Source organism: Hypomesus nipponensis, chromosome 7 (assembly GCF_054491055.1).
Source record: "Hypomesus nipponensis isolate SF chromosome 7, ASM5449105v1, whole genome shotgun sequence".
Classification (NCBI taxonomy): Eukaryota; Metazoa; Chordata; class Actinopteri; order Osmeriformes; family Osmeridae; genus Hypomesus; species Hypomesus nipponensis.
Window position 1 is genome coordinate 13,816,109 of NC_140367.1, and position 18,562 is coordinate 13,834,670.

General features: G+C 40.1%; 1 protein-coding gene and 1 pseudogene across 5 annotated transcripts; one reads left to right on the forward strand and one right to left on the reverse strand.

Moving 5' to 3' along the window:
- Positions 1-248: 248 nt before the first annotated feature.
- Positions 249-3,222, forward strand: LOC146276893 (uncharacterized). Of its 5 annotated transcripts, XR_014762475.1 has the most exons (6): positions 265-1,121; positions 1,970-2,020; positions 2,130-2,200; positions 2,591-2,753; positions 2,834-2,935; positions 3,126-3,222. XR_014762475.1 is itself a non-coding variant. In XM_084701703.1 (5 exons), exons 1-5 carry the CDS (start codon positions 1,089-1,091, stop codon positions 3,145-3,147), a joined length of 279 nt encoding a protein of 92 aa, XP_084557829.1. In that variant the 5' UTR covers positions 249-1,088; the 3' UTR covers positions 3,148-3,222. The 5 variants fall into 5 exon arrangements, 2 of the variants coding, with proteins under 2 accessions (XP_084557829.1, XP_084557830.1); XM_084701703.1 differs by lacking the exon at positions 2,591-2,753 and having other exon boundaries at positions 249-1,121; XR_014762476.1 differs by lacking the exon at positions 265-1,121 and having other exon boundaries at positions 1,651-2,020; positions 2,594-2,753.
- A 12,320-nt stretch (positions 3,223-15,542) lies between these two features.
- On the reverse strand, positions 15,543-16,715 carry LOC146276894 (4-galactosyl-N-acetylglucosaminide 3-alpha-L-fucosyltransferase 9-like; annotated as a pseudogene).
- Between the last annotated feature and the right edge of the window lie 1,847 nt (positions 16,716-18,562).

The window sequence follows — 18,562 nt, forward strand, 5'->3', positions numbered from 1 at the left end:
ACGTTACCTTCTGGCAACGTCGTGGCAACATCGTAGCAACGTTATAAAGGGGATGTTGCCAGTTGGTCCCATGGACAACGTTGCCGCGACGTCGTACCTTGGTCGGCTGGTAACGTCATTTTTCGGTCCGTGGGCAACGTTGCCGCGACGTTGTACCTTGGTCGGCTGGTTACGTTATTTTTTGGTCCCATGGACAACGTTGCCGCAACTTTGTACCTTGGTCGGCTGATTACGTTATTTTTAGGTCCGTGGGCAACGTTGCCGCGACGTTGTACCTTGGTTGGCTTGTTACGTTATTTTTTGGTCCCATGGACAATGTTGCCGCAACGTTGTACCTTGGTCGGCTGGTTACGTTAGTTTTGGCTCCGTGGACAACATTGCCGCGACGTCGTACCTTGGTCGGTGACGTTGTCCCTTGGTCGGCTGGATTCATTTTGGTACCATGGGTTAAGTTGCCGTTTAGTCGCTCTTTGGTCGCAGGACAACGGATCTCGAGTGCAGTGGTTTATCCGTGGAGAGATCACACTGGACTGCTCTCAGTTCTGACTCTTTTGTAATGTAGCCAGTCTACATTAATTTCAATCACACAATATTATATAAATGTATACAATGTATGTAATTCATGTGCAGCTCAGCCCCAGCATGGTCATCAATTTTCTCATATGCAGGAACATAGCTTTAAATAAAAGACTGAATTTGGAATATAATTCTTATATTCTTAGCCTTAGGCCTATATTAAAATATAAGTATTTCATTCTTTACATGTACAAAAGCAATCAGTGTGTGATGTTTAACATGATTAAGCAAACATTCTTTGTCCAGCATACTAAAGCTGTATGACACACAATGCAAATTTGAGCTGCAATAATTTTGTAATACAATATTGTTAAATGTGACCAAAAGGCAAGCGATTCTTAAGTTTTATTACCAATGACAAGTCATCACAGAATATATACAATTCTTCCTTAGCAAACCGAGCTGCCCCTCAGTCCGCCCCTGAGCAACAACTTTGCGCATGCCCATTTCAACGCATCTCTGAAACTGGGATTTCAGAAAAGAGTTTGCTGGGATTCAAACGTCTTGAACTCATGGATTTCAACTGGAAATTAGCTACTTCAAAGGTGAGTTTCTGTACAGAAATAGATATATATATAAACATATTTTCTGAAATTGGATGGAACATGCTACTACGTATAGGTTTGAAATTCAGGCTATTAAGCCTGGTTATGTGTTTCAGATTAACATTGTTTACGTTAGGATTTCGCTAGCTACTACCTAGTAGTAAAGCTAGTATAATGTACTGTAGAGTTAAGGCTAAACCCTCCAGAAAGTTAAATACTGAAAATACAAAGTTTAGCGTCTCACAAATCAACCACAAAAGAATCAGTGAAAATAAACGTTCAGAACTGTTGGAAAAAACCTTGTCCGAAAATAGTTTATTTAGCCCTGGAAGACTGGAGCTAGCGCGTGGCTGATCACGTTTTGAGATCAGTCGGATACGCAATGCACAGCAATGGCGTCTATAAAAGTATCATGTCACTAATTCTTCCAATTTGTACATGCCATCTGTTTTTGGATACGTTTATTTGTTTTAACCTTAAGATGCGTGAGTTCTAAATGTTTCCGACGCTTCCACGAGTGAGTTTTTTTCCAAAACGGCAGCTAGGTAGCTTTTATTAGCTTCCGTTACCTAGCAACCTAGCATAATACTCGTAGCAATGCTCCTACCTGCTAGTGTTACTTGTTAGCCTACTAATTGTACATTTTGAAGCCATACTATAGCGTTTGTCACATTGTTTGTCTATCGGAAAATAGTCGGTTGTAATGTTCAGAATCACACATGTGCGACGCTACGCTGTGGGGCCCTGCTTTCGAACGATCACACATGTGCGATGCTGATCCTTTTATATTTATATCAAAATGCTAATACTATGTACTTAAACTACATTCCACTTTAATTTCTGTACAGAGTATCCTACCACCGTCACACGGCCTAGCACTGTGTCCCTGGGAAATTATGGTAAAGTAATGTGACCGTTTTTAACAGTGGCAATAATTGTATGAACCATGGCAACCCTAAAGGCTATGTTTTGAAGCAAAAGCATGACTGAAAACTTTTGCATCACCAGACCCCTAGGTGTCAACTCTGGTCTGGTGGAGGAGAACCCATATGGGGTCCAGGAAAACAGCTGGCAGCCAGGCAAGTGCAAATATAAGACACTCAAAGCTTCTCAATAGCATTGCCAACTCATTGTAAGGCATACTTAAGTTGTTCTGATCGTGGCAGGGGGATACATATTTGTCAAAACAACAAATGTTGTCTTACTATTGCTTTGTATACAACCATTCAAGGTAACATGTGTTATTTACATCAATGTTACAGCTAATCTAGAAGAACCACAGTGTATGCCAATCATGTTAACTCTTGTAAACTTGTTTTACTTGTCTTTACTGACAGACACATTAGTTTAACCCTCATCCTTGAGGGTTTAGGTTGGTTGAGGGGCAGTTCTATGGGCGTATGTGAAGCCCTCTGTGATATGCTTGCGTGTAAAAAGGGCTATACAAATACATTTGATTTATGTTCCAGAAGATGGAGACATTGGAGAACCAGCGAGAGGCTCTCCTATTCAGGCGACAACAGGGCAAACACGTTGAAGAGGTGCCAGTGATGGACCTACAGGTGGCCCAAACACAGGCTGAACTCCAAGACCTTGAGGAGCGCCTTAAGGTGCTGGAGTTCCGAAAGAGTGGTAGGTGTTTTGAGATGCCGTGAACTATGGCTCAACGTTCAAATTGGTGCTAACAATAAGTTCATGACTTCTTATTGCAGATGCTGTGATGAAGTGGAAGACGGACTAGGAGAGAAGGCTGTGGAGCTCCTCATAGCGGACACACTCAAACACGCCCCGGCAGCCCATTCAAAACAAGCCAGGTGAATGAATCATGATTGCAGCTTCCATATCCAACCTTTCACATGGCTATGTGACAAAAAACTAGAATCCCATAATCTTTTTTTGATGAAGTATATTATTCTAGATGTGATTTTTTATGACTTGTATAGCCCCTTTTGCATGTGCAATTATGTTGATAAGACACTAACTTATTTTGTGCTTCATTGTCAGGGCCAACAGACAGGACCTGTAGTGGAGACTGGCAGAAGATTTTAATTCACTGTTTGGCACTTTGTTTGAAATAAAATGACTGAATGTTACATGGAAATGCTGCCTTGTTTATGCTTGAGTTAGGCTACACATCACACAAACATAGTCCTCCTAAAGTTGGCTACCATGTAGCCTATTATACAAGAACAAGTAGCATTTTGGGCATATGAGTTCTGCATATGAACCGCCCTAATATAAGCAGTAGAATTGAGAAATATAGGTTTCTTAATTGACGTTGCAGTTACGGACTGGCAACGTCACAAAATTACGTTGCTAGGAGGTCGCGGTTACGGACGGGCAACGTCACAAAATTACGTTGCTAGGAGATCGCGGTTACGGACTGGCAATGTCACAAAATTACGTTGCTAGGAGGTCGCGGTTACGGACTGGCAACGTCACAAAATTACGTTGCTAGGAGGTCGCGGTTACGGACTGGCAACGTCGGAAAATAACATTGCTAGGAGGTCGCGGTTACGGACTGGCAACGTCGGAAAATAACGTTGCTACGACGTTGCGGTTACGGACTGGCAACGTGCTTTGGTGACGTTGCCGTTACCTCATGGCGTCTTTCACTTTCCACGTTGCCGCAACGTTGTAAGTTTGGTCAACGAGTGACGTTGCGGCAACGTAAGGGCAACGTAACTGTGTTAGCTGGGCAGTGGTCTCGGTTTACATCATTATTTATAGCAACATCATTATTTGAAGCGAAGAAGCCTACCATAAGGGTAGTGCCAAACATGTGTAAAACAGCCGTGGAGATGTTTTTGTTAGCTATACTAGACTAGGCTACAACAGTGAGCTACACTGGTTTGAAACCACAGGTAATGATAATTTCACTCAAAAATCGTTTACTTGTAATCTTATGGCATAATAAATCCTACAACGAAAATGTATTTGTGAGGAATGTTTATTTTAACGATTGAAAACAGATGCATCATAGACCGCTGTAGTATGTGTTACCCGGGCAACAGGGCCTAATGTCACGATACTAATGCTTCAGTGAAATAGTAGCCTACTGTTTCCGAAAGTTAATGTACTTCCTTAATAACATTACTTTATACTGTACATTACACATCACAATTGTGTGTCATATCACAAAGTAAAATGAGCAAATAGTTATCACCCAGGCCTCTTTGCTTGTGGCGTTTCTGCAGCTGCCTTGCAGTAAAGCAGTTAGCCTAGCCATCTCTACGGTGGCCCTGAAGTGCAAATCACACCCCCTAATATGAGTACATCCCCCAAATGAAAACGCTCCCCCCGAATACGAGTCAACTCCCCCCAAATCGGATGACTTGTTCACCTCCCACCAATACAAAAACACGCTCCCCCAAATGGAAAACGACATTACATTAACTCTGAACGGGAAGGGTAGGTACTACACTTTAGCGCTGATTGGATGATAGGCTAAGAAATTGATCGTCAGAAGTAAACAATGCAATGGCCTGACAGAGTTACGTGCACCAGGACATTTATTTGGGCATCAAAGCATGTAGCATAGACTACGTATGCAAATGCATAAATTGCGTGTTAAACATAGCCAAACAACTAGTTCAGGTAACTCTGTCATTATCATGAACTTGATCGTTTTGGTTGGAAGGAAAGAGGAAACATTAATGTTTACAATTCAGAGTCATGACACTACTCTTTATTTTAATCAGGGTCATTCCTATGAAATAATCTATGATTTGCTGTTAACGTTTCACAATATAAGTAGCCGCACGCTAACGCAGTTGAAGGCAGGACTTTTCAGAAGAAAAAACTAATAGTCCACTACAGAAGAACGAAATGCCACAATCACAGAGTAACGTGGACCAGGATATAGTTGTTTGTCTATTGATTTTTACATTTAACTCGAAATACTTTTGCCTAAGTAGCCTATTATTTGTTACATTCTTCGATAGCCAAACAAATGTTCTGGTGCACGTAACTCTGCCAGGCTATTGCATTTTGTACTTCTGTCATCAATTTTCATATTTCTTGTTAGTTAGCCTACTGCATCCAATCAGCGCTAAAGTGTAGTACTTACCCTTTCCGTTCAGAGTTAATGTAATGTGTTTTTGAGTTGTTGTAATGTCCTTTTCCATTTGGGGGAGCGTGTTTTTGTATTGGGGGGAGGTGAACAAGTCATCCGATTTGGGGGGAGTTGACTCGTATTCGGGGGGAGTGTTTTCATTTGGGGGATGTACTCATATTAGGGGGTGTGATTTGCACTTCAGGGCCACCGTACATCTCCCAGAAGTTAACGAGCTGCTAAACTAATGTTCTGCTAGAGATAGGCCGAATCCCAATACTCCCCCTTACCCCTTCCCCTTACCCCTTCCCCTTCGTTTTGAGCGTTCCCGTGAGAGCTAGTGGTGTCCCAATACTCTTTTTGAGCTAGGGGAAGGGCTAAGACTAAGGGGTATACACCCCTTAAAACCAAGTGAGGTCGGGAGCTTACTTGAAACCGAGGGCTATGTGAAAACTGCGCGACCGGCAACAATGGCGGCCAGATCATCCAGAGTCCGCTAAATATAATATTTTCGGCTTAATTAATTGATATGACTGTGTTATATACAGTCATGAACATATATATTTGCAACCATTTTCCTAATTGAAACGTTTCTAAAAATCGCTAGTTTGGTACGCTAATATTACAGTGCTGAATTGCACAACAGTCCCGCATTTCTTTGACTACCATGTCTACAGTTTAAAGTAAACTCCATTAGCAGCGAATTTCGTTTAAATCAGTGCATAACACTACTTGCTTTGGAGATATCGATACGTGCTAGATGACGTACCTGTAACCAAGTGGTGTCCCATTTCTTAGGGCTATGTAGCCCTTACCCCTTAGTTTCGAGGGCCAAGGGCTAGGGGTAAATTAAGGGGAAGGGGGAAGGGGGAGTATTGGGATTCGGCCATAGTCACGCGAGTTGTCATGACGTTAGTGGCGTTAGCCACCGTTAGTTTCACTTTTCGCCACAAAAACTTTAATTTCTACTAAACGTAAATCTCAATACAAGCAACTCAATGGCTACCAAGACGAAACGTTTGACACCTAGGTTGTCTATAGTAGTCCAAATATTGACGAAGGTTTAGGGGGGCGAAAAATAAATAATAACTAGAAAAGGCTGTTCCTGCGAAACAGCAGTGAGAATGCCGAAAACCTTAATGTGGATAGCTGACCATGCTAAAAAAGCTGAAAATTGTGAACATTTTCAGAAAGTTATAAGCTGAAGCTTCGAAGCGACCGAAAGGTATTTTAAATAGGGGCTGGAGCTGGACGAAGGCATACAACTACAGAAAAGAGAAGAAAAATGCTAAACAAAGTGAAAAAAATCAGAAAGAAGAGAAACAATGCATACAAATGTGAACATTTACCAACAAAATATTTGCTGGAGTTTTAAAAGGCCTGAAATGTATGTTAGAAAGGACCTGCAGCAAGATGAAGGCAGAAAAGTACAGAAAAGAGGGAAAAAATGCAGAAGTACTGGCAGTTGGAAGATACTGCTGTGAAATGTTAGCCTGGCTGCCAGCCCAACTTCTCCCCGCCCACAAAACAATTTGGTCGGGAAGTTGGGTCTGGAGGGTCTCAAATTGGGAACAACTACATAAAACCAGGATCGGGACGGACCAATGAAGTAAGTAAGTAAGTAAGACTCATACAAGAATTGTAGCTCAAGGTGCTTTACATAAAATCAATAAAAACTATAAAAACAATAATACAAGTGATAAGTCATAATTAAAATAGCAACAATAATATAACTAATAGAAGTAGTAAAACACTTCTGAGATAAATTACTTAAATGCTTCAGTAAAAAGGTAGGTTTTAAGCTGTCTTTCAAAAATGTCTAGCGTGTTTGCTTCCCTAATATTTATGGGTAATTTGTAGCAAAGGCCGAATGACCAATCTTCTTATGACTGCTTCTGGTGACCTCTAATAGGCCTGCATTTGATGATCGCAGTGTTCGAGCTGGTGTGTAGTTTATAAGGGAGTTAGCAATGTAACTAGGTCCTTGTCCGTGTAGAGCTTTGTATGTGAGGAAAAGGACCTTAAAGTCAATTCTGAAAGTGACAGGGAGCCAGTGTAAAGTAGCTAGGATAGGACTGATGTGTTCTCTCCTTTTAGTTTTGGTTAATAATCTAGCTGCAGAATTTTGAATGAGCTGTAGTCTTTCAGTGGTTTTCTTGGGAAGACCAGTGAAAAGTGCGTTACAGTAGTCCAGCCGGCTGGATATAAAAGCATGAATTAACTTCTCTGCATCATTTTGGTTTATGAATGGTCGTACCTTTGCTATATTCCTCAGGTGAAACAAAGCTGTTTTGGTCACTTTATTTATGTGAGAGTTGAAATTCAAATCTGAGTCCAGGATTACACCAAGACTCGTCACCTCTGGTTTAAGACAGGGGGTTAAGCCTCCCAGATTCTTAGTAAGCATCTCTCTTTTGGATTTGGGGCCACATAATAGGACTTTGGTTTTGTCTTCATTTAATTTAAGACAGTTATCATTCATCCATTTGTTTATTGCCAACAGGCAGTTGTTAATGGAATTGATGGCCGTTGCATCATTGGGTTCAGTGGATATATATAGTTGTGTGTCATCCGCATAGCTATGGGAATCTATGTTATGTTCTCTGATTATATGTTACCACTCCGGGACATAAAGAGAAAAAAGTAATGGACCCAAGCAGCTTCCTTGAGCAACCCCATAGCAGTTCTCATGTTTCTTGGACCTATGGTCTCCTAAACTAACATAAAACTTCCTTGCTGTGATATATGATTTTATCCAGTTCAATACACTATCCGTGAACCCAATAAGCTTTTCCAGTCTATTGATTAGGATGTCGTGATCAATGGTATCAAATGCTTCACTGAGATCTAGCAGGATAAGGATCGAGACTTTATTTGCATCAGAGTTTAGTCTGAGGTTGCTAATTATTTTGGTGAGAGCAGTTTCAGTACTGTGATATTTCCTGAAACCTGACTGCGAGACTTCCAGGATGTTATTTTCTTCAAGAAAATAATTTAATTGGACTAAAACTATCTTTTCCAGTACTTTACTAATAAATGGAAGGTTTGATATTGGTCTGTAATTTGCAAGTAGACTGTTATCCAATTTGGGTTTCTTTAATAGGGGCTTTACAACAGCTGTTTTGAAGGCATCTGGGAAGACGCCAGTTCTAAGGGATGTGTTTATAATCTCTAGCACCGGACCTGAGACACTATCAAACACTCGCTTAAAGAATGTTGTGCGTATAGGATCAATATCTGAGGTTGTGGAGTTAGATTCGCTGACAATTTTGGAAAGTTCACTAAGTGTGATACAAGTAAATGTGCTCATGGTTATGTTGCAGAATCTACTGATGTCAGTTTCGACCCCACTTTTAATAATACTAGCTCTGATCAAAGTTATTTTGTTCTTGAAGAACAAAGCAAGCTCTTCACATTTAACTGCTGAGGATGGGGGTGGGACAGGGACAGTGTTTAGCAGCTCGTCAATGGTGGAGAAAAGAACTCCGGAATTTCTGGCATTTTCCGTAATAATGTTGGAGAAATATTCTCTCCTTGCTAGACGGATGGTTTTGTTATAGGTGGTTAGTGTATCTTTGTAGATATTGTAGTGGATAGTGATCTTTGTTTTCCTCCATTTTCTCTCTGCTGCACGGAATTTTCTTTTCTTTCACTAAAATTTTTATTTCTCAGCCATGGGGAGGTTCTGCTTGTGGATTTCTTTTTGGTTTACAGTGGTGCAACAGAGTCTAACACAGATAATAGTGCATCATTGAGGTTCTCTACCATTTCATTCAGAGAGCACTCATGACTAGTTGGCTCATATAGAGCAAATTGTTCAGAAAATGTCATCATAGCTGTATCGTCAATTTCTTCTTTGGACTAAGAATTGTTTTGGGTTTTTTGTTAGGATAATTTCCACATTAAAAAGTATATAATGGTGGTCTGAGAGGGGTAGATCAGTTATTGAAATATTATTGATATTTAGTCCAGTTGATATCACTAGATCTAGTGTGTTTCCGTGCCGGTGTGTTGGGTCTGTTATGTGTTGAATTAGATTGAAACTGTCAAGGAGATTTAAGAGCTCAATAGTTCTTGGGTCTGCTTTTTTATTTACTTGGATATTTAAGTCTCCGTTTAAAACTACTTTGTCATATCTAGTGACACATAGTGATAATAGTTCAGAGAATTCTTGTATGAATATTGGCGAGTGCTTGGGTGGCCGATATATAATAACAAAAAGTATTGATTCGGTTTTGAGCTCTATAGCAAGATATTCATATGATGTGAATTCACCTAGCTCAGTGATTTTGAACAACAGTTTAGAGGAGAAAATAGCCGCGACTCCTCCACCTTTTTTTGATTTCCTAGAAACTTGGTGAAAGCTGTAATCGGGTGGACACGCTTCTATCAGAGTTGCTGTTGCTGTGTATTGTTTAGACAGGTTTCTGTTAGACAGATGCAGTCTAAGTTGTTTTCTTTGATCAGATCATTAACTAGAAATGTTTTGTTATTTAGTGATCTAACATTTAGAAGGGCCAGTTTCATCTGTGGGGTATTAACAGATAAAACAGGTGTTGATAAATCTGTTGGAAGAATATGGATAGCTCTGTGACTTCTAACACTAGTTTCAGGTTTGTAACCATGCATTTTACCATGCCATTTTCTGTTTGTGATGATGACTGGTATGTCTAATAAAATAGCATGGTGGCTGTCCTAGAGTACCGTTTCTTGGAGAAAGTCTATGACACTGAGCTGTTCCATCACAACGGAGTTCATCTAGGGGGTACAGATCTGTGCAGGACCCATGACCTTGAAGGAGGCTGTTTGAATGTTCTGTTCTGTTCCATGGGAGGTTGATTGGGATGCGTCAGTCAGCTTTGACACAACAGGGATAGGGAGAGAAACTTGATTTGTGGTCAGGAGCACGTGACTGATGTTTGCTGTTAGTAGTCGAGATCCTCTACGGTTTGGGTGGAGTCCGTCAGCTTGAAAACGGTCTGCACAGTTCCAGAACACATTGAAATTATCAATAAATGTCAGTTTGTGTGCCAGACAGACAGATGCCAACCATGTGTTGAAAGATAGTAGTCGACTGAAGGCTTCTTTTCCTCTGCGAAAACATGCAATCGGTCCACTGATGAATACATCTTGATATCTGTTGAGTGTGTTCAGTAGCTGGGTGAAATGTTTTTTAAGTATGTCAGTGCCAGTTTTCTTGTGTAGGATATCAAACGAGCCAGTGTGGATGATAATCTTAGGGTTGTTTGGTTTATTGTTGAGGATCGCTTGTTCCTCTGACGACAGTTCCTCGACAGATGTGTTGCTAAGACAAATATTTTCTGTGTTTGCCAGTTTAACATGTGCTGTCATGGCATCTCCAATCAAGATAGTGGTCATATGTGGTGTTGTGTTTGCATTTCTAGTGTTTGCCTTATCATTAGCTGCGGAGCCAGTTCTTAGCTTATTTGGGTTAGCAAAGATAGGACTTTGTGCTAAACCAAGGTTAACCACTGTGTCAGTGCTAGTAGTAGATTCTTTAGTGCTAGCAGCGTTAGCTCTTCTAAGTGCTGATGGGCTGTGGGTAGTCTTAGCATACCTTGGATCTTGATAATCCTGTGGTATTGTTGTCTGATTAGGCTTGATAGGGGGTCGAACAGCACCCCGAGTGGTCCTAGAGGGGCTTGGAGTAAAATGGGCGACTCCTGGTCGCAGCAGACGATGATGTGTTGGATTTGCATGTGTGTAGTAGCTACCATCATGGTGTGTCGGCGATCTGGGCCCTTCATGTTTGTAAGCTGCGTGGCTAGCACTCCTGTGCCTCTTCGCCATGGATTACACACACAAGGGAGAGAAAGTTCCCAGTGGTTCAAATCTGTTTCTGAGTGGGACAGGAGGAGAGGTGATGTGGGAAGAGTCTCTGCCTCGCTTTTTATCCTTGGTGACAGTCCCAACTCCGATGAAGGTAGAAGCGGCGCTGGGCCTCTTTGGTTTAGAGCCGAGAGCAGGCCATGACTCATTCGGTGGAAAGAAAGCTGGTTCCAAGGATGGCTCATTAGCCAGTAGCTTAGCCTCCGGGCTAGGTAGCATGGAATCTATAAAGTCTTCGGTCTTTCTGATATCTAAGAGGGTTCTGACTCTTAGCTCCAGTTCGACTATCATTCTATGAAATTTTAAAATCTAAAAATCTATCTATGAAATTGCCAGGGTGGGCTTTATACGATGATGGACAGATGATCAACAGTAATGTAATCAACGTCACGAAAGAGCCCTTGGGTTGAATTAGTTTTCAACAAACAATATATTACGTTGCTCTGATTGGTTGTAGGTCTATCCAATTGAGCGAAGAGGCATTTGTTTTACGAGTTTGGTTGAAACACGCCCCGTAGTCACAGCCCAACAGAGAGCTTTCAGACTCATATTCTGACTAGAATTATGAGTATGATAACGTCAGGCTAGTGAAATGTATTTTTGAAAGGACCTGGAGCAAGATGAAGGCAGAAAACAGAAGAAAAGAAGAAGAAAAATGCAAAACAAAAAGGGGAAAATTTCAGAAAGATGAGCTGCAGGAAAATGTGATCATTTAGCAGAAAACCAGTTGCCGAAGTCCGGGTTGAACAAATTTTAACGTAAAAGGACAACACTGGAATGACTTGAACTTGCTGGAAAAACGTAGCAACCGTTGGTCATTGGCAACAAACTGGCAACATTTCTAACCTAGAATCTCAAGACGGAGGAGAAACCAATCATGCGTGCATGCACACCGAATCCTGTTCAGACACTTAATTTGAGATTACATCAAAATAATAATTCATAGTGTAGGGTTGCCGATGTTGTCGTTGTCCCTGGTGAGTTTTTTATATGTAAATAACAAGATAATCCTACATCTAACCAGCGGATCATTTCTTGCAAGTGTGTCAAAGTGGTACAGTATGTATTAACACCGTAGGCTTGCAAATAACCGAAGGTTTGAAGCTAGAGAGGTAGTAAAGGAAAATTTCCTACATAAGATAGATCTACTACTTCAAATTGAAAACGGAGAAGATATTTAGAGTAAAGACAATTTACTTTACATGTGTTCAATACCGTCAATTCAAAGTACCAACTTTCCAGTTACGAAGCGTTTGTTCGTAGGATTAACACAGCTGCAGCAAACACTTACCCCAGCCCTGGTTTGGCTGTTCGTGACGGTCAGCCATGACAATCGAGCCTCGATTTTTGCAGATTTCTGTTAAAAATGCTTAAAATAAAAATGATCTAGCTATATTATGTACACTTTAAGCTCAATGTAGGCTACATACCTTGTTTGGCCAATTTGGTCGATTGTGGAGACAAAGTTGAAAATGTTTTAGTTATGGAGAGCCATCGCGCTAGCTCGATTATGAGACATGTACACCCACCTCTCCATTGAAGTTAGTGAGACAATTTGAAAGGCTGCTCTCACTTCAAGGCTCAAAGCTGAAAATCTGAGCTCTTTAATAGTGACATTGGCTGAAAGAGGACAAGGTTTCCTACATAACTTGTTTCTGTAAGTTAAACTATATGAACATCAGAGGAATTTGTTTGACAATTTAGTTGAATATCAGAAAAAGAGCAGCCAGCAGTGTGCCACAGAAAAATCATGGAGCTAAATTTTTCATGTATTTAAAACTGTCACGATTCAAAATTGGCTGAATATTTGAAAAAGCTGAATCATTTGGGAATAGCTGAATGTCTTGTGAACATTTTAAAGGTGTCATTTGAATGGTGTCTCTAGCTGAAAGTATGCTGAAGTAGTTAAGTTTGAAAGAGGAGAAAGCTTTTTAATGATTTGAAAGGATTTACCATTACTTTTAATGGGACAATAATTTGCACCAAAACCTTAATTCTTTAAAAAGTGAGTGTGAAAGAGTGCACCCGAGCAGTCGTTTTGGTCAGAGATGAAGAAGGCACGCAAGCACCGCAGGACTACCATAAACGAAATAGGCTTTTATTCTGCATAACAATTCCTCTCATAGAACATGCTCCTGCCAACCAGCCCCTCTCCCTGAGCTGTGCGGCACACCTTTATTCACCTGGGCGATACCATCTGACATGCGTCACAATCAATTAACACTCAATTAACAATCAATCAATTAACCATCAATCAACATGCTCACCCGGTTTTCCCCCCTATAACACCATATTGACATGACACATTTCACACATACATTATGCCTTATCCTGGACTGCCATAAAATCACTGCTTTACGTGGCGGACGCCTTGCGTTCTGTCACAGTGAGAAATACCACAAGTCATAGCCAACATCTCCTGAAGGAGCTGAACGTTTTGATTCCAAAATTGTAGGAATCGGTGAAAGTATGCAGGACTAATTAAAGGCCAAAAAACCTACGGAAGAACTGAGAAGTTGAAAAACAATTGTGAGAATGCTAGAAAAGGCTGTTCCTGCGAAACAGCAGTGAGAATGCTGAAAACCTGAATGGGGAAAGTTGACCATGCTAAAAAAGCTGAACATTTTTAATTTTTTTAGAAAGTTATAAGCTGAAGCTTCAAAGTTCCCGAAAGGTATTTTAAATAGGGGCTGGAGCTGGACGAAGGCATATAACTACAGAAAAGAGAAGAAAAAGTGAAAAAAGAAAAGAGAAACGATGCATACAAATGTGAAAATTTAGCAGAAAATTATTTGCTGGAGTTTTAAAAAGCCTGAAATGTATGTTAGAAAGGACCTGCAGCAAGATGAAGGCAGAAAAGTACAGAAAAGAAGAAGAAAAATGCAAAACAAAGGGGAATATTTCAGAAAGATGAGTTGCAAGAAAATTTGAAAATTTAGCAGAAAACCAGTTGCTGAAGTCTGGGTTGAACGAATTTGAAGGTAAAAGGACAACACTGGAATGACTTGAACTTGCTGGAAAAACGTAGCAACCGTTGGTCATTGGCAACATTTTTAACCTACAATCTAGGTTTCAGGTTCAAGACAGAGAAACTAATCATGCGTGCCTGCACACCCAGTCCTGTTCAGACACTTAATTTAAGATGAAATCAAAATAATAATTCATAGTGCAGGGTTGCTGATGTTGTCATTGTCCCTGGTGACTTTTTTTTAAAATAGTAAATAACAATATCCTGCTACATCTAACCAGCGGATCATTTCTTGCAAGTGTGTCAAAGTGGTATGTAGATCTACTACTTCAAATTGAAAACGGAGAAGTCATTTAGAGTAAAGACAAGTTACTTTACGTCTGTGTTCAATATTGTCAATTAAAAGTAAAAGCTTTCCAGTTACGAAGCGTTTGTTCGTAGGATTAACTCCAGCTGAAGCAAACACTTAGCGTTACTGTACCCCAGACCTGGTTTGGCTGTTCGTGACGGTCAGCTATGACAGTCGCGCCTCGATTTTTGCAGATTTCTCTAAAACTTGCTAAAATAAAAACGATCTAGCTAGATTATGTACACTTTAAGCTCAATGTACATACCTTGTTTGACCAATTTGGTCGATTGTGGAAAAAAAGTCGAACCGTTATTAGCCTAGTTATGGAGAGCCATCACGCTAGCTCGATTATGAGAAATGTAGCTAGAATCCACACCTCAAACAAGTTAACCTAGACGCAAAACTCTACGTCCAATCCAAAAAATAAGGATATTTTCCGAGACCCAGGACTCTGCTGAAACCATTGATATCCTTTACGTATCCTTTACGTTTTTGATTTTTTTATTTTTTTTTACTGCTGAAAATACAGAAATGAGAAAAATACCCGAAAGCTGAAATACATTTAAAAAATGTGTGAGTCACACAAAAGAGGCAGTGTGGAAGCCACGGTGATGGTGCAGCTTTGATTGCGAAAGCGCTGAGGGCAGAGAAAACTGAAATGATTTTATGCATTGCATTTATGCAATATTACTGCTCAACAATTAACCGAATGTTGCTAGTCTAGCTTGCTAACCAATAAACAGCTGAACACCAGTACTAGTAGACAGTCTTTTTCTTCAGCGACCTTTTAGTTATTTTGAATGCGCACTAAAATGGAACGCTCCCCATATGGTAAATATAAAAAGGCGTACAGTAGCCTACTTTATCGCTCAGTAATGCACACCCAGGAACTCCCTCTCAACCAATCAGAATGCTTCATTTCATCCACCCGTATTATAAATGTGAGATAATAATGGTTGTGCCCTTGCCAAAGGCAAAGCACACCCAATTATTAGAAATTATGCCTCAGATGGCACGATTCAGTTTCTTGTCACTTTCAGCTGTCTTTTGTCTAAAGCAATGCATAAAGTGATGATTTAAGTTCAGATTTCCCCTTTTTTTTACCACAGATTTCACGGAATGTGCTGAATAAGTGCTGATAATTGGCAATACAGCACATGCCACATGCATTAAACATTTTGATTACTACAAACAGCCTGGTCAGCCCCAATACCATTGATTTAGATTGTTAATAGCTTTGTGTCTTTTCTCCCGTCTAATGTAGTCACATGACCGACATGCATGTTCAAGTCCAAAATACCATCCCTTAACTTTATAGTTTTTCCTCCTGCTGTGGTACTTCATGTACTCTTCATCATTCTTGTCAAGGAAAAGCAGCCGATCAGCCAATTCCTTTTGATTGGTGAAGTCATCCACATGAAAAAAGGAGTCTGCTGGAATGAATTCCTCATAGTTTTGCCTGGATGGGCCCAAAACTACTGGGACAGCTCCCAAACTCATGGCATTGTACAACTTCTCAGTGATGTAGTCTTTGAAGACTGAATTTTCAAAGGACAGGTAAAATTTGCATCCAGAAATGGTTTTTGTATAGTCTTCGTTGTTTACGTATGTACCAAACTGTCGTCCAAAGGCCTCTACTTTTACATGCTTACTCAGCTCATTGTAGACCTGAACTTTTCTGAAGGATGGAAGCCAGTTGCTCACAATCCAGCACACCAATTTATTCTTTGTTGGCAGCTCAAAGTGTTTGTCCACAGCTGTTACCTCAACTAAGGATCCATAAGGAACAGGTACAGAGGAATCCTGTCGATAATTTGAGGTCATATTAAACAGGTTATCAGACTTGGGCCACCTTTTAGAGTTGGCAGGTGATTCAGGATTGAACCACACCCATTTCTGGAACCAGGGACGTGGATATTGTGGCATGTTGCCCAGATCTTCATGGATGTCCCGGTGATGAAAAAGGACTCCATGTGCATTTATTATAAAGGTTTTTGTCATCTGTCAAGCGACAACCTTGAACATTGAAATCAGCACATGAATGAAGGTCAAAAGATTGTCCAAATGGCCACATCCAGATCAGGAAAATGGTGTCTGGTTCTGGTCAACTCTGAGGATTACTTGGGAGTTCTGCTTGCCTGTCTTCTGGGGTTGTGGTGTGGTTTGGTCTAGGACCTCGGTCTGATTCCACTCTCGATTTAGCCCATCTTGGCAGACACAGATAGCTTTCTCATTTGATTCTCTGTCCGTGCACAACAGTGAGTTGATGTTGGGTTTGTAGTACGTAAAAAATACAACAAAGGAGCACACCAACACAAAGCTGCAAATCAATGCAGGCCGTAGTACCGTCCCTTGGGAAGTTGACTTGATCATGTCTGTGTGTCAGAAAATACAGCCATTACAATACATTGATAACTTCAAAACAATACATCACAATATTGGTTAATATTGATGGCAGATGGTGAGTGATATGGAGAAATTAAGACTGATGCTATGTATTTGGAGTCAATTCTGAAATGTCCATAACATAACATAAGTACACAGAACATAATTTACATCTATGCTGAGCTTAAATAAGTGAAACTTCCAAAATATACAGATAGCAATAAATAATTGACTATACTTACCCTAAATGCACATAAAACCTATTTCAACCCTATAACCTATTCTAACCTAAGTGGAATACAGTACTATAGTGCAAAATTGCAGATCAGTGACTGTGTCAATGACCATACAGGAGCCTGGTGGCGAGGTTTGTAATTGTATTACAAAGTTAATCTATGATAATCGTCCAGCACTAGAAATACTTTACAGTATATCAAATCAAATAACTCTCACTTCATCAACTCACCTTACCAGGAGGTGGAGAATTGAAAATGAGGGTGTCACACACTATTTCAGTAATGCAATAAGAGCACAAGTTATGGGAATATTCTTACTTCCTCCTGAATAAAAGAGAGGTGTGGCCTGTATTTATGACATTTTATCACCTGCCAGGTGAACAATGTAGAGTGGAATTATCCTAACTAAAGTCGAAAGTCGCTTTTGGCAATAGTTCTGCCTCTGAACCACACGCATGGCAGGCATTATTTGAATCAAGTGTTTTCATTTGAAATATAATTTCATTAAAATAATTGTGGTAGAATACAGGAAGTGGCAAATTGCAAAGCTTTCTTTTATGTTGTAACCTGACTGAAAGCACAACAAAAATGTAAAACAACTGTAAAAAACATATTGATATTCGTAGGAAAGTGTTTCACCACTTTACATAAGTCACATTATCTACCATGTTACTACATAGCAATACCTACAGTAAACACATTGTAGGTATTTAGGAATTGCTGTGTAATTAATTGGTTTGAAGTCTTAGTGGGGTAGGTTATTGCTAAATTGTAAGAAGGCACATTATGGGGGAGGGGTGTAAGAGGATTTTGCTAAGGGGCCATTGAATTTGTGTTTTTTTGTTGACAGAATCGATGTTAACCCGTTAATTAGTAGCGTCACGTATATGTGATCGTTCGAAAGTGGGCCCCACAGAGTACCGTCACACATGTGATTCTGAACATTCCAACCGACTATTTTCCGATAAACAAAAACTATATGACAAACGCTATAGTATGGCTTCAAAATTTACAATTAGGAGGCTAACAAGTAACACTAACAGGTAGTAGCATTGCTACGAGTATTATGCTAGGTTGCTAGGTAACGGAAGCTAACTAAAGCTAGCTAGCTTTCGTTTTGAAAAAATAACTCACTCTGGTGGCAGCGTCGGTAACATTTAGAAGTCACTCCTCTAAAGGAATCCACTTAACCCATGGAAAATCCAACCTCCTTTTACCAAGTTTCACTTGACTAATAACTTGCACTTCTAAACCGTAATTAAGTGTAACTACATAGCGGTTCCTATGTAACTATAATATTGTTACTTTATTGCTAGTTACTGGAACCTCAATCTTAAGGATAAGGATAATTTATTGTCATTCCAAAAACATGGTACATGAGCTGGAAAGGAATTAAATACTGAGGTCCGGTTAAAACCACTCACAAATAAATACCGTATTGCTTAGATTAAACGCCGCTGCGTTTTTTTACACAATGATAATTTTTGGTGCAGCATTTATTCGAGGGTGGCGTTTATTCGAGAGCAGCGTTTAATTAGTAAGAGAGATTTAGAGAATTGCAGCTGCAGTGCGGCCATAGACAAACAAAGAATAGACAAG

What these genes read in the sequence shown, in the direction of transcription:
- LOC146276893 (XM_084701703.1), top strand. Translation starts at nt 1,089, where the DNA reads ATGGATTTCAACTGGAAATTAGCTACTTCAAAG. An exon ending in GGAAATTAGCTACTTCAAAG is followed by an intron (nt 1,122 to 1,969) that starts GTGAGTTTCTGT and finishes ATTTCTGTACAG; the next exon opens with AGTATCCTACCACCGTCACA. An exon ending in GCCCATTCAAAACAAGCCAG is followed by an intron (nt 2,936 to 3,125) that starts GTGAATGAATCA and finishes CTTCATTGTCAG; the next exon opens with GGCCAACAGACAGGACCTGT.